At 38.6% G+C, this 13,679-nt stretch overlaps 1 protein-coding gene across 2 annotated transcripts in view; it reads left to right on the top strand.

The window, feature by feature from the left end:
* LOC129709092 (paxillin-like) overlaps positions 1-13,679 on the top strand; it is a 103,669-nt gene that overhangs the window by 77,727 nt on the left and 12,263 nt on the right. For both annotated transcript variants that reach the window (XM_055655199.1, XM_055655197.1), the window contains exons 5-7: positions 470-609; positions 2,133-2,334; positions 3,420-3,567. In XM_055655199.1, the coding sequence (XP_055511174.1) occupies positions 470-609; positions 2,133-2,334; positions 3,420-3,567 (490 nt within the window). The remainder of the gene's footprint in view (positions 1-469; positions 610-2,132; positions 2,335-3,419; positions 3,568-13,679) is intronic.

Raw genomic sequence — 13,679 nt, 5'->3', positions numbered from 1 at the left:
TATGGAGCGAAGGAAATAGACAACGTTTCAGGTCAAAACCTTTCTTCAGACTGATGTGAGGGTGGGGAGGGGCGGGAAGAAGAAAGGAAGAGGTGGAGCCAGTGGGCTGAGGGAGAGCTGAGAAGGGGAGGAGAAAGTAGGGACTACCTGAAATTAGAGAAGTCAATGTTCATACCGCTGGGGTGCAAACTGCCCAAGCGAAATATGAGGTTGTTTTTATGAAGTTGTTTTAAAACAGTGCATGATTGTGTGACTGATGGAAATGTGATGTCTGGGTTTAGTGGACAAATGATAATGTCCGGGTTTAGTGGACAAATTACAGTCAATATTAATCTCTGTTATGTTTACTAATGATGATGGCATAGTTGGACAGTTTTAATGTTTAAGTGAGGTATCTACCGTTGCTAGGTGTGGTTCAAACGGCTGAGCTTTTTGATAACAATGTGCTCTTATTCTGCCACATCTGCAGCTTCCCCAATAAAACAAAGTCCTCAGAACCTTCACCGATCGTCATGACGGCCTCACTCGGCAGTAATCTCTCTGAATTGGATCGTCTCTTGTTGGAACTGAATGAGGTGCAACACAATCCATCTAGCAGCTTTGCAACAGGCAAGTACTTAATATAACACGGTCTTCCACAAAACAGAATCCAATTCTTTCCAAAAACCATGTTTCAATGCAGTAGGAAAGGAAGTTATTTTTTTCATTTACATTTTCTCCATTCCTCTAAACTAAGAATGGAGAGAGTGCAGATTTAAAAGGCCATTTTTAGAATTTAACAGGTACATTTATATTCTTGTGTGATTTACTTGTGGGACTGAACCTTCTGAAATCCATTGAAATAAATGTTCGAAAATTTAGTGTAGCCCCCAGTCTGTGTTTGGATTTAATCTCGTTATTTGTTTTGGGGCATTGCTGAAGCAATATGGATCTAAAACTTATAAGATAATATTTCTGAAATGAACATGTCAACACATCAGATTTGTTTTCTTCCTTGCTTATCCTCCTCATGTGAAAGGGACAGGTCATATAGCTGGTTTCCAGAATTCTCCCAGTGCTGAACAGATTTAATGACTGAATGAAACATAAAAGCTATCAAAAAGGAAATGTCTTGCTTCAGATTGAAATTTCCTCTCAAACAGAGCAGAAGTTGACATGTGAGTAACTGAGTTGATGAGGATCTACACTTTTACACACTGCATCAGAAAACTTTTTTTTCCACCAGTGTCCTGCTCTGCATTTGGGAGTTTAAAAAAAATATATATATATTCCCTTCCACTATGTGGGTGTCGTTGGTTGAGTTAGTGTTTCAAGCTCGTGCTGGAGCCAAGAGGCTTGCTGGACCACTGCAGAGGGCAATTAAGAGTGAAGCATCTTTGTTGGTCTGGAGTGACATGTAGATGAGATTAGGCCAGGGCAGGAGATGTCTCTGTGGGGCATACAGCAATCTGGTGTCCATTGGCCATCATTACAAGCTTTTTAATATTGATTAATTATCTATTTTTTCCCCAGGTCTGTGGTGGGATTTGAGCTCATGGCTTTGGATCTGGATACTAGATCAGGAGCTTATCTATAGTCAATCTTAATAGAAAATTGCACTCGATATTTTTCCCTTGCTGGCCGCTTGACTTGAAATTATATTCTTTGTTTAAAATTAATCCATTACTGAAAACATTTTAACATCTACCTTGCCACACTCCTTAGGATGTTATATGTTTTAATAACATCACTTCTCATTCTTCTAAACTCCGAAGAATACAAGCCCAACATGTTTGTTGATGGAAATCCCTTCACCCCAGGAATTACCGGGTGATTTCTTTTGAACTGCCTCAAATCCCATTGTAGCATTTCGTTTGTAAGGGGCCAACACTGTGGATAGAATTCTGAAATTCTGTATAATTGCAACAAAATCTTCCAATTTCTGAATTCCAAACCCCCTGCATTAAGTCCAATGTACCATTTGATAAGCGACCTGCTCCATCTGCAAGTTCCTGTGTTACATGACAAATAAGCAAGAACTCCAAGGGGAATAACTGAATTATAATTAACGGAGCATTGGTAAATTTTGATTCAAAAAATGTAAAGTATTCAAACTTTTTTTTGTGACGAACCTCACTGCTGTCCTTCCTCAGATGAGTCCAACCGCAGCCCCCATTCTGCTCCTGGCAGTGGCTCCCAGTACACAGGTCAAGAAAATGGAACTCAGATGGGGAAAAAAGTGCCTCCCCCAACGAAAGAAAAACCGAAAAGAAATGGAGGCCGAGGAATTGACGATGTACGGCCAAGTGTGGAAAGCTTATTAGATGAACTGGAGAGCTCAGTTCCCAGTCCAAGGTATGCACGTGTTGCTATGTTAATCAATTCTTGCATGTGGTGTCAGTAGTCAGCACGTCAGTAGTCAGCAGAATCAGGACTGCTCTCTAATGCTGAAAAATAATAATTTGCCACATACATAGCTTTGCTTGTCATTCTGTAATTTTCCTCCTGGCCAATAACTGCAATCAATGGGATTGCATATGATTTTTCAGATATGCGGTATTTGATGATAGTGTGTGTGCACTTTCGGGCCCGAGTCTCTGGTGCTGTGGGGGGCGGCTCTGCTGACGGTTCTCAGAGGCCAATTGGGCTGCAGGTCTGCGCATTTTTGTAGTGGGATGGGGGCATGGCCCAACATTCGGGGGAAAACCATGCTGTTCAAATGTCTTTGTGTTCAAAATGTGGGAGGAAAGATAGAAGCACTGTTGTAGTTCTAACCTACACACAGTGGTAATTTTAACCTACACAACCGGGTGTGTAGCATAGAACTAGTGCATTGGAGATCACTGCTAGAATCACTGCTGTAGTTCTATAATACACACTGAATTGTCCCTAGTGTGTAGGATAGAGTTAATATACGGGGTGATTGCTGGTCGCCGTTGACTCAGTGTTTCCATTCTGTATCTCTAAGCTAAAATAGATCACAAAACACTATTGAAATGTATAATTCTCCAAAGTATTCAAAATGCTTTTATTAGTACAGTAATAAGGACAGTAGAAGAAACAGAGGAGCATCAATGTACAGCACCTGTATCTCTACAACTATACTAAACCAAGGATCGCTCCATCCACCTAGTGGTCACTGCATGAAACAAAGAACTGGGTCCACCACAAAGAACTGGGTCCACCAACTGGGTCCGCTATAACCATATCTCATTGAAAAGTTATGATATCCTCATTACAACTTGCCGCAGGAGCAAATGTATGGGTAAATCTCGCACTGTTATGACTTGAAATGTATCAGCGCTACAAGACTTGTTTGGGAACTTTATTTTTAAAGTAGTTACATTCTAAATTTGATTGTGGGCATTGAACTCTGTTTCGAGTGTTTTGTGGTTTGTTGCAGTCCTGTGTAATGCTAACCAGTTTGGTCTCCTTTTCAGTCCTGCATCTGCTGCGTCTCCAGTGGGTGGGCTTACCTCTCAGCGCAGTACTCCAAACCAACAACAGGCGCGCATATCTGCATCCTCAGCAACTCGTGAACTTGATGAATTAATGGAATCACTCTCTGAGTTCAAGGTTCACGGCAATGTGAGTGCAATCAGATTTTTGCCTTTTTCTGAGCCCATTAATTGAAATCACGAGCCCGATGAAAGCATTTGCCTCATTGGCCACTCCTGTGAATTTATCTATGCTGCTAAGGTGGTGTAACAAGCAGGAAATGCTTCTTGTCAAAGAAATGGAAAAGTAGTCAGGAAAATAATCTTGGAGAAAATATCTGAAATTAGTCTTGTGTGGTTATTTACTGAAGCAAAGTGTTACTAAAATACCATACGAAAAATGCACCATCTAGATCTCCCTGTTGGAAAATAGTCAGGAATATTTTACCTTGCTATGAAGAGAATATGTTGGAAGCAGAAGCTTCATACAATTACTCATTGTGTTATATCTGGAGTTCGCACTGGAAAAGTCAATGTATTGGGTTTTGGTTACTATCTTTATATCAGTGCTTTTCAAGATTACTATCTGGCTTGAAATCAGATGAACTATTAAAAGTATTTGTATGGGAAATTGTGCTGTACTTTTTGTACAGATCACTTTTTTAGATAACGGGGGTAACACAGGTGAGCAAATAGTATAGAGGGATACCAATAATGCAAATACAGATTGGATGGAAAATGCATATCAAGAGATGTAAACACGAGGTGAGATAAATATACTTGTGACATTGGAGTTGTGTGTTGTAGCATGGGATGTGAGCTGTGGGGAAAACAGACATACAGTGATCATGTATGAGTTATTGATTAACCACATGCTATTGCCAGTTTGGATGGAATGGGATAGTGTTGGGTGTTGGAGGAATGAATACATGAGAGTAGCTGAGAATCCTGTGCAGGATGGATGATGAATATTAGAGAAAATTGGTTGTTGGTCAGGCAAGGCAAGGATATTGAATAATAAGATAAATGGCATTGGTATGAAACTGAAATAAATAATATAAATCTTTATTTATTTCCTACCTTATTTGTTTTTATCATTTTTTCTATTCTTTCTGTCACTTTCCCTTCCTCAATTTAGGCTGGTACTATAAGTCCTATAAGTTTTGAATCAGATGAAAAGCAGAAAACATCTACTCCAAATACTCTGCTAGTGTCTGTTTTTACCCAATCTCCCATATCTCCACCAACATCTCAGATACTCTTATCTGTGCCTCACAATTCCCAGATTATTCCTAAAGGTACAGGCTTGCCCTCTCCACTACCAAGAACCCCCAGTCCTCTGGAACTGCTGCACATTGACGAAGAGCCTGGTACAGCACAACCATATCTATCTGCATTATCTAACCTTGCAAATTCATCATTTCACCATCCAGTGGTGCATCCATCTGTCAATGTAAATTCAAAACTAGACACCAATGTTCCTCTGGCAGGAATGTCACCCTATTTTAAATCTCCAGAGCCATATTTCACCATGCTCAGGGACATGCAGAAAACTGGAAATAAAAAAGAATCTATTGACAGTGAAATGCTGTCAAATGCTTTAAATACCGCAAAAAAAGATTCTAAATCCACACCGACCTCAAGTCGTGAATTGGAGGATGTTGATAAATCCTTGATTACAGACTTTTCTGGGATCAATGAAGTCTTAGATAAGCTGCTGTCCTTTTACCCTGAGGCTGAGCTAGTTGAGCACCTGGACACCAAGCAACATGTCCTTGAATCGAAAGTGGCATCTGTGGAGAAACCATCAGTGTGTTTTCCTACAACAGAGCTTTCCTCCTTGCGATTGGAAACAAATGAGAAACAGAATATTAAACAAGCAGCCAAGCCTCGGGGAGAAAATTCAACAGAATTATCTAGTCCGAAGAAGATGCATGAAAAAGCAGCGCAACTAACAACACAGCAGCAGCATGAACAAGGCAGGGAAATGGCAGTGGAACAAAATAAAGTGAACAGTTGTTACAAGTATCATCAAACAAACGAGAAAGCAGAAGAAGAGAAGTTTGATTTGCCTCCAGTTCAAATACTCACAGTGGAACGGATTTCTGCCTCTCGTCAGGCAGGCAGAAAGCTTGAATGTTGAATGCTTTGTAGAGATTAGCTGCATGAACACCTTTGCATGGTCAGGAGAGCAATAAATACTATGTTTAAAATACTGTTGCCAGCTTCATACATCTAACAATACCCATTTTAATGGCATTATTGTTAGATATTTTGTGGAAGTGGCGGTGTGATGAACAATGAAGTGATTGCAGTACTTTCTAATCTCATTAATAACGCAAAGTCTCTTGACACTGACACTTTTATATATATATATACTTGGCACTAGGACATATGGTTCAAAAGGCGGAAAAAGCATTTCTCAGTGCAAGTTAAATTATTTGGCACCATTTGACTGTAATTATGCACTTTATGGGAAGCAGGCAAATAATAAACCTTGTATAATGCACAAGATCTGACCTCAGGAGGCCCATTGACATCATGCCAGAGATCACTTTGATATGCCATTGGCTCCTATCAGATTGCATCTTTTGGATTTGTTTCCAAGCCAGTATGTTGTGGAAATCATAACATCTTAGCCTTTAACAGGATTTGATTAGAAGGGTAAAACACAAAGTGCTGGAGGAGTTCAGTGGGTCAGGCAGCACCTACGGAGGGAATGGACAGACGGCGTTTTGGGTCGGGAACTTCTTCAGACCTTTCTTGATTAGAAGGGTTGTCATTATATTAAGAGAAATGGAAGAGTTACACCATAAGAGCCTTTTTTGCCTGGGCCTTAATACCTTCATAGCTGCCTCACGATTATGTGCATTAACACTAAAAAATGTGCACCTTTTTGTGACACTTGTACAGCATCGTACATGGAAATTTTCCAATTTAACTTGAGACTGCATGGTAACTGATTTGTTGAGTGAAATTACAGCATGTGAAAGGTGTATCGGTGTAAGTGCTTCTTGTCTGCTCTCAGATCTGTGATTTCACTATGCAATCTTCCCTGTGGTGCAGATGAAATCTCTTATTAAGAGGACAAAGCATTCTATGAACGTGCACCCGATGTACCGTGAGGACTTACCACGCCGAACGTTTGGACCTGTTATATTTAACAAAAACGTGTCACAAGATAGACTTATTGAAGAGCTGCACAGCAAGCTAGGAATTGAGAAGAAGGAGCCCAAGAATAAAAAAGTAGATGACTGGCTGACAGAGGGGTTGATCATCACCTCAATGCCTGTCAGGAAACATCAGGAAGGAGGTCATATTGTTGAGAAGGTAGCTAGGGGAAAGCATGAACTGTTACAAAGAATTGCATGAAGATTTGATGCAAAAAGAAAACTATGGCATGGATTGTTTAACACTTTTTTATGAATCTGATCTTTAGGTTCAGTTGGCAATGCTCTAGCTTGAACAGGAATGAGCCCATTGCAATTGAGCTGAGATAATGGCTACTATGTGATTATTTGCTTCAGAAAGATAGAAAGTAGAGAATGTTGTGCTTGATTTGATGGTAATTGTGCTGTGTCTTTGTAGCTACACTTGGATTGTGTAGTTGTGCTCACCCATGGATGTATGTAGACTGCAGTTGGGGCGAATTGCAGATGTTTCTCGTCACTATGTGCTACTCATTGCTCTCATGAGTTTAAGTTTCTCATTTTGCAAAAGTGCATAACAAGTTTATGGAGCATGTTTTTAGGGGATTGTGACACTTTGTGATATTTTGTGGGTTTGCTTAAAGGTTGTCCAGTTTATTTGTATTGTTGCGTGGTCTGCATGCATATCTCAATTATTTTGTTATTTTGGAGACATTAGCTCTGCGTAATTGTTTGCAGCTAATGTCCACATATTGGATATATGTGGCATAAAATTGGTGATTATGCATCCATCATTTTTCATAGCAATAATTAGATTTTACGTTTTGTTCTGTCAATCTATGACATGCCAAGGTTTTGCCATTGGCTGGAAAGCTAAAACTAACCTTTGTTTGCAAATGACGCAGCTAAATGGTCCATAAGAACTGACTGCCCTTGCGCTATCAATTATAACTTGTGTTTGAAGATTGCAGTAAGCTTTAAGATTTCTCTGATTGTACATTGCACATTCCTTGAGTGTTGCTGAGTTCTGATTCCCCCCCCCCCCCCATCAAAACCGTTTGCCCAAAAGCTTAAAGCATGATGCACTTTGGCCTGTATAAATTAAAAAAAATCCCTTAAGTATGTCAGCTTCTTAAAACTAAAGCTGCTATATGTTTCTCTCCAGATAATAATCACGCCAGAACCTCCTTCTTCAAAGGGTTCTACTCCATCACCCTGTCCTCCTTCACCCTCTCCCCCTATAAAACAGTGCCAAGAACAAAAAAAAAATGGACTGATAGAAGTCACGCTCACACCACCTCCACCTGAGCGTTTCCCACCCTCACTTGCTGTACCTTCTCCACCTCCCCTTCCTGTGCCTTTCCCACCTCCTCTCCCCGAACCTTCCCCAGCCCCTCTCTCTAAGCCTTCTCTGCCTCCTCTCCCTGAGCATTCCCTCCCTCCTCCCTCTCTACCTTCCCCACCACCTCTACTTCTGCCCTCCTCATCAACTGCTTCCTCCCCATTATCTTCCATTCGCCTAGGATCTCATTCTTCACCTCGGTGGAATATTTCATCTGATAAAAATGAAAAACTGCCCGTCCTTCCAACAGCAGTTCTTGCCCCTGTGACCCCATTAGAATACACTTCGCTCCGAGAACACCATCCACGTTCCTCCTCTCTACCTGTCGTACCTCTGCCATCTCTATCTGCATCGCCCAGAGTCATGATGTCAATAGCTTGTCAAACCGATGGTGAAGTCAGTGATGAAGGCACTCTACTTGTTCGATCACAGGCATGGAGTATTCTATCTTTAATATTTATAATTTTTGAAATCTATTTCATTTATAAAATAATCCTGAAGTTTCATCTTCACTTTCATATCCTTTGTGTACTTTGTGCAGTTTGGAACTGCATAATCTTTTTTAATAAGAAAATACTTGTAAGTATCCTGACATGTAAAATTGCTGCAGAAGGACATTGCAGCATGAAACTATTGACCTATTTTGATGTTCACTTGTTGGCAGGAAATTTACATATTGCTTATGTGTAAAAGGGAGCTGGCTGCTTTCAGTCTAAATATGCCAATAAAGAGTATAGTTATATATATTTTTGAAGGACAGAATAGAATTTGCTTGAGTTGGATTCCTTGATTGCCCAATAAATTGCATCGTATTACATAGTAATATACTCGCAACAATGAGAGGCCCAGGCTGATTCTTGCGTTTCTGATTTAGATCTATGTATTAGATTCAAATGTTAGTCAACTTTGAAGTTATTTCACTAGGTATTAATTTAAGATGTTACATGAAGGTACATATTGGCTCTAATAATCGTTAACTACAAGTGTCAGTTAGTAAAGGCACAGCTGGTGGTAGTTATCAGATATAAGGATCAATATAATCATTTTTTAATAACAAATTTTTATGTTTGCCATCCCTGAGGAAAAAAGTACCCAGCATCTGAAATTAACGACTTGGTGCATGGAACAATTACATTAAAAAAATTGTTAAATGCATTAAATACACTTAGTAGGGTACACTTAGTATTATTTTGTTTGATTTAAAATTACATTATCAAGCTATTTGTTTTATGAAGTACTTTCCTCACAATTTAACTGCTGCATGTTGATATTTAATACTGTAGATTTCTGTAAATGGGCGCATAGTTTTCTTCTCAAAAGATCATATGTCTGTTTGTACACAGAAGTTGCATGTGTGTTGCAATTTTCATTTTCTCAAGGTATGTGCGGTGCTTATCCGTCTTTCAAGAAGTCAGGTACTCATTGTTCTCTGCATGCTGCTTCAGTTGTCAAATTAGAGTCAGCGATTAGTACAGTAATAGCTGTACTATTACTTAATTTCTTGGAAATGAACCTTGTACAGTACTTAATTTCTTGGATGTGGACCTGGCGATCAATAGAATGGACCATTCGCAGTCTCAAATCTTTCTTCATTCATTCTGTTTATTGCTTGAAAACCATAATCTTTCCTATTTAATATTAAAAATGAACTTGAAATGGAACGTGCTTCAAGTTTTGGAAGCCTGTATATGCCATAGAATGCCCTTGCAGATTTATCTGCAAAAAGATGCAATGCAGATGTTGCTTGGAATGAAGATTACAATGGTTACTGATTTGTTTTGAGTTACTGTATCATAACTACCTACACAATCAAATAAGTATCAAAAATAAGTAATTACATGTGTAGGAAAGACCTGCAGTTGCTGGTTTAAATTGAAGATAGACAGAAATGCTGGAGTAACTCAGCAGGACAGGCAGCATCTCTGGAGAGAAGAAATGTGTGACGTTTCTGGTCGAGACCAATCTTCGGTCACTCCAGCCTAAAAAAGGGCGCGACCCGAAATCACCCATTCTTTCTTTCCAGAGATGCTGCCTGTCCCGCTGAGTTATTCCAGCATTTTGTGTCTAAGTCATTACATGATAATTTGGTACATCTAGGTAATAGTCTGGGAGACCACTCATTGATTAAATAATTCTGAAGGGCAGAGGGAAAGAGGTGATCAAATTCCTAAGAGCAGCAAGTATTGGATGCAGATTTTTTACAGTTTTATCCGATGCATGAAGTTGTTATTTTGGGTTTTGTTTTGTATTTATATATTGTACTTGAATTATTGAAAGATATTGAGAAAATTATATTGCTTTTCTTGTAGGTTGATTTGAGATCAGCCAGAAATTAAATGTGTACTACTTCAGAAGCTATGGTACTTTTTTTACCAACAGCAAAAAATCCTTAAAAGATTTAAAGGTAAATTAATGTTAACTTTGAAGTATCATATTGGTTGCATCAAATTAGTTGAAAGCTTTTGAATATTATTGGGGAAAAGGGAATGATTAGGAATGGAATGAGTAGCAACCTGTGTGAATGACAAATTTCAAATGAACAGAGGTTAGAAGATTAAAGTTGGGAAAGATGGTGGTAGCTGAGTAGGAGAAGTAGGATGTACAAAACCTAACAAGAAGATGAGAATTTGATCATTACATTGTGGGGTTTGTTTCTTTCTGATTCCTGCCACAGTAATTATGTACACTGCTTGGTATTTAATTCTCTGTGAATCAAATTTGTGTGTTTTAAGTACCGAACTGGCAAAGCCATCAGCATGGAACAAACTCGGTCTTAAGTTCCATTTCAGTGAGGTCACGTGACTGTACAGCTGGTGGTTGGACATATAGCCCACGAGTGCTAATGACATGTCTGTTCAACCAAAGGATTTATCATTAAAATGTGCTGAATGTTAACCGGTGTGGGATGCTCGTTAATTTATCCGTCGTAAGCCCAAGCAAAGAGAATGCCGTTTTTAAAAATGTTAGGGCAGAACTTTGTCACTAACTGCAATTGGAAATGTTAAATACTACCACCAAAGAACTAATTACCTTTACTTTGACAATCTTGGTTAACATATAAAAACTAATTTTTCAGTTAATTTGGAGCTTCATGGGAGTATGTTATACAATTTCCTTGTATTGTAGATAGTCTCGACCCGAAACGTCACACATCCCTTCTCTCCATAGATGCTGCCTGTTACTCCAGTTTTTTGTATCTACCTTCGGTTTAAACCAGCATCTGCAGTTCCTTCTTACACATTCCTTGTATTATAGATGTGCTCCTGTTCCCTTCAATATGTTTTGCATGTTTGATTTTTTTTTTACTCTACCTGTTTCTATACTTTTCTCAAACTTTTTTTCATTCTGTTTATTACATTTGTCTCTCCTGTTGAATTATTTTTAGCCAATCAGCCCAGGTCGTGCTACCAAACTGCTGGGTTCCTCATTGCATAAAGGAGATCATCTGGGACTGGTAGATCCATTTGCCCTTCCCCCACTGCCGTGCCCACTCCCTCCATTTTATGGACAACAACAAAAAACAAAAGCAAATGTGTGTATATGAATGAACCAATCTTTCAAATTGAAACAGTAAATGAAAGCTGTTATCCACATAGTTTAATATTTCATATGTTCTCTACGATTGCCTTTTTTATGTAATAGACTGATAATAACAGTAATTACATAAGTGTGGTGTAATAATCTGTCAATTTTCTTTGTTCTCAATTGTTAATACTTGTGATTTTAGGAGAAACAAAATTGTCAAGTAAGTAAATGAATCACAATTAAGTTTTTATTATTTTGCCCTACAGTAATCTCATTACAAGTATTTTGTTAGGTTGCAGTAGGATAACTTGAATTTTTCTATTATATAATAGTTTCTTAATTTATTTCTAACAAAATGAAGCAAAACAAAGAAAGCAGGAGTAAACCAAGGCAGCCTGTCAAACCTATTCCACCATTTAATGAGGTCAGCATCTGACCTTTACCCTCAATTCCACTTTGCTGTCCCATTCTCTCAATATTCAATTCTCCCAGTAGACCAGAAATATTTTTACCCCTTGAATGTACATAATAATTTGGCATCCACAACTCTCTAGAGCAGAGAATTACAAAGATGTGCAGCCCTTTGAGAATCAACACCGTAACTCTGAGGTTGCACAAATTGGTTCTGAAGTACCCTCACCATGAGAACATCCCCACAATTCCTATCCTAAATAGTTTCCTCAGAATCATTTGTTTTACGAAATCGCTGCTTATTCTTCTAGCAAGCAAAATAACCCCAGATTTCTCTGAACACCAACATTTAATAAGCTTGCACACTTAAATAATACCATACTTTTTCATTCATATTACCAAAGTGCGTTACTTCACACGGGCACATGTTCACTCCATTTGCCATTATTCTGCCTGGTCACTTGCCTATCTATATTCCTTTTGAAAACTGGGTAATTCCTCAAAGTGAAAAATTCCAATTGTTTATTTAAGATATAGCTCTGGCGGGTGATTCCCGAGGCTTCATAACTATCCAAAGCTCGCAAGCTTGAAGATACCCTCCCTAACTTTACCCTGAATCCTGCAAGCCCCATATAATCTTGTAAATTATACCATGAATACCCATTGGAAACTCAACTAAAGGGCATCCACTGATTGCTCTTTATTTATCCTGCTGGTTACATTCTCAAATAAATTGAATGAATATATCAAATATGATTTATCCTTCATAAAAACATGTGCTTTTAGAAGTACTTTGTTATTACTACTTAAAAGATAGATTCCAGTATTTGCTCATCAACTGGTTTTAATTAACTAGCATCTAGTTCCATATTTTATCTCTCCCACTCATGAATAGCATTGTTACATTTGTTGTTATCCCTCTGCTGTAATCTTTTCAGAATGCTTGGAATATTGGAAGATTACAATCAGTGTGTCCATAATTTCTACAGTTTTTTTTGTTTTGAAGCAGTGTCCAGAGAAAGCATCAGGTCCAGAGGATTTGTCAGGCTTTAGTGCTTCATCATTGCTTCTTATCTTTGCTGATGTGAATCAATTTAAGTTCATAACTCCCTTTTGTCTTTGACTACGTATGATTAATAGTATGATTTTGATGTCTCCAACTGTGAAGGCAGACTTCGTTTTGTTTAAATCTCAGCCATTTCCTTATTCCCCATTATTAATTTCCCTAACCAATCAATTTGACTTTGCCATTCTCTTATTTTTTATGTTGAAGCTCTTACAATCTGTTTTTGTAGTTCTTGCCACTTCGTTTTCTTCCTCTTAATTTATGTTGTGGCAATTTTTCTTTTATTGGTTTCCAAGATTCACCCTCTCCTCGGGTCAATTACTTGAACCTAGAACAGCATGGGAACATTCCCCCGGTCCATGATGTCTCTGCCGAATGTGATGTCAAATTAAGTAATCCCTTATGCCTGCACATATCTATATCACTCCTTTCCCTGCACATTCATGCCTAAAAACTTCTTAAATGTCACTTCTAGCTACTTCCATCACCAATCCTGGCAGGGCATTCCTGGCACCTGCCACTTTCTGTGTAAAACAAAAAAAAAAATCCTTTAAATTTCTCCCTCTGACAAGTGTATGCCCTTTAGTATTTGATATTCTACCCTGGATAAAAAAGATTCTGACTGTCTACCCCAGCTAAACCCCTCCTTAATTTATAAGCTTCTGTGAAGTCTCCTCTCGGTTTTTGTCCCTCCAGAGAAATCTATCTTCTCTTTATAGCTAATATCAATCCAGACAGCATTCTGCTGAACCTCTTCTGCACCCTCGATT

Source organism: Leucoraja erinacea, chromosome 25, assembly GCF_028641065.1.
Source record: "Leucoraja erinacea ecotype New England chromosome 25, Leri_hhj_1, whole genome shotgun sequence".
Taxonomy (NCBI): Eukaryota; Metazoa; Chordata; class Chondrichthyes; order Rajiformes; family Rajidae; genus Leucoraja; species Leucoraja erinaceus.
This window is presented reverse-complemented; position numbering and strand designations above follow the sequence as displayed.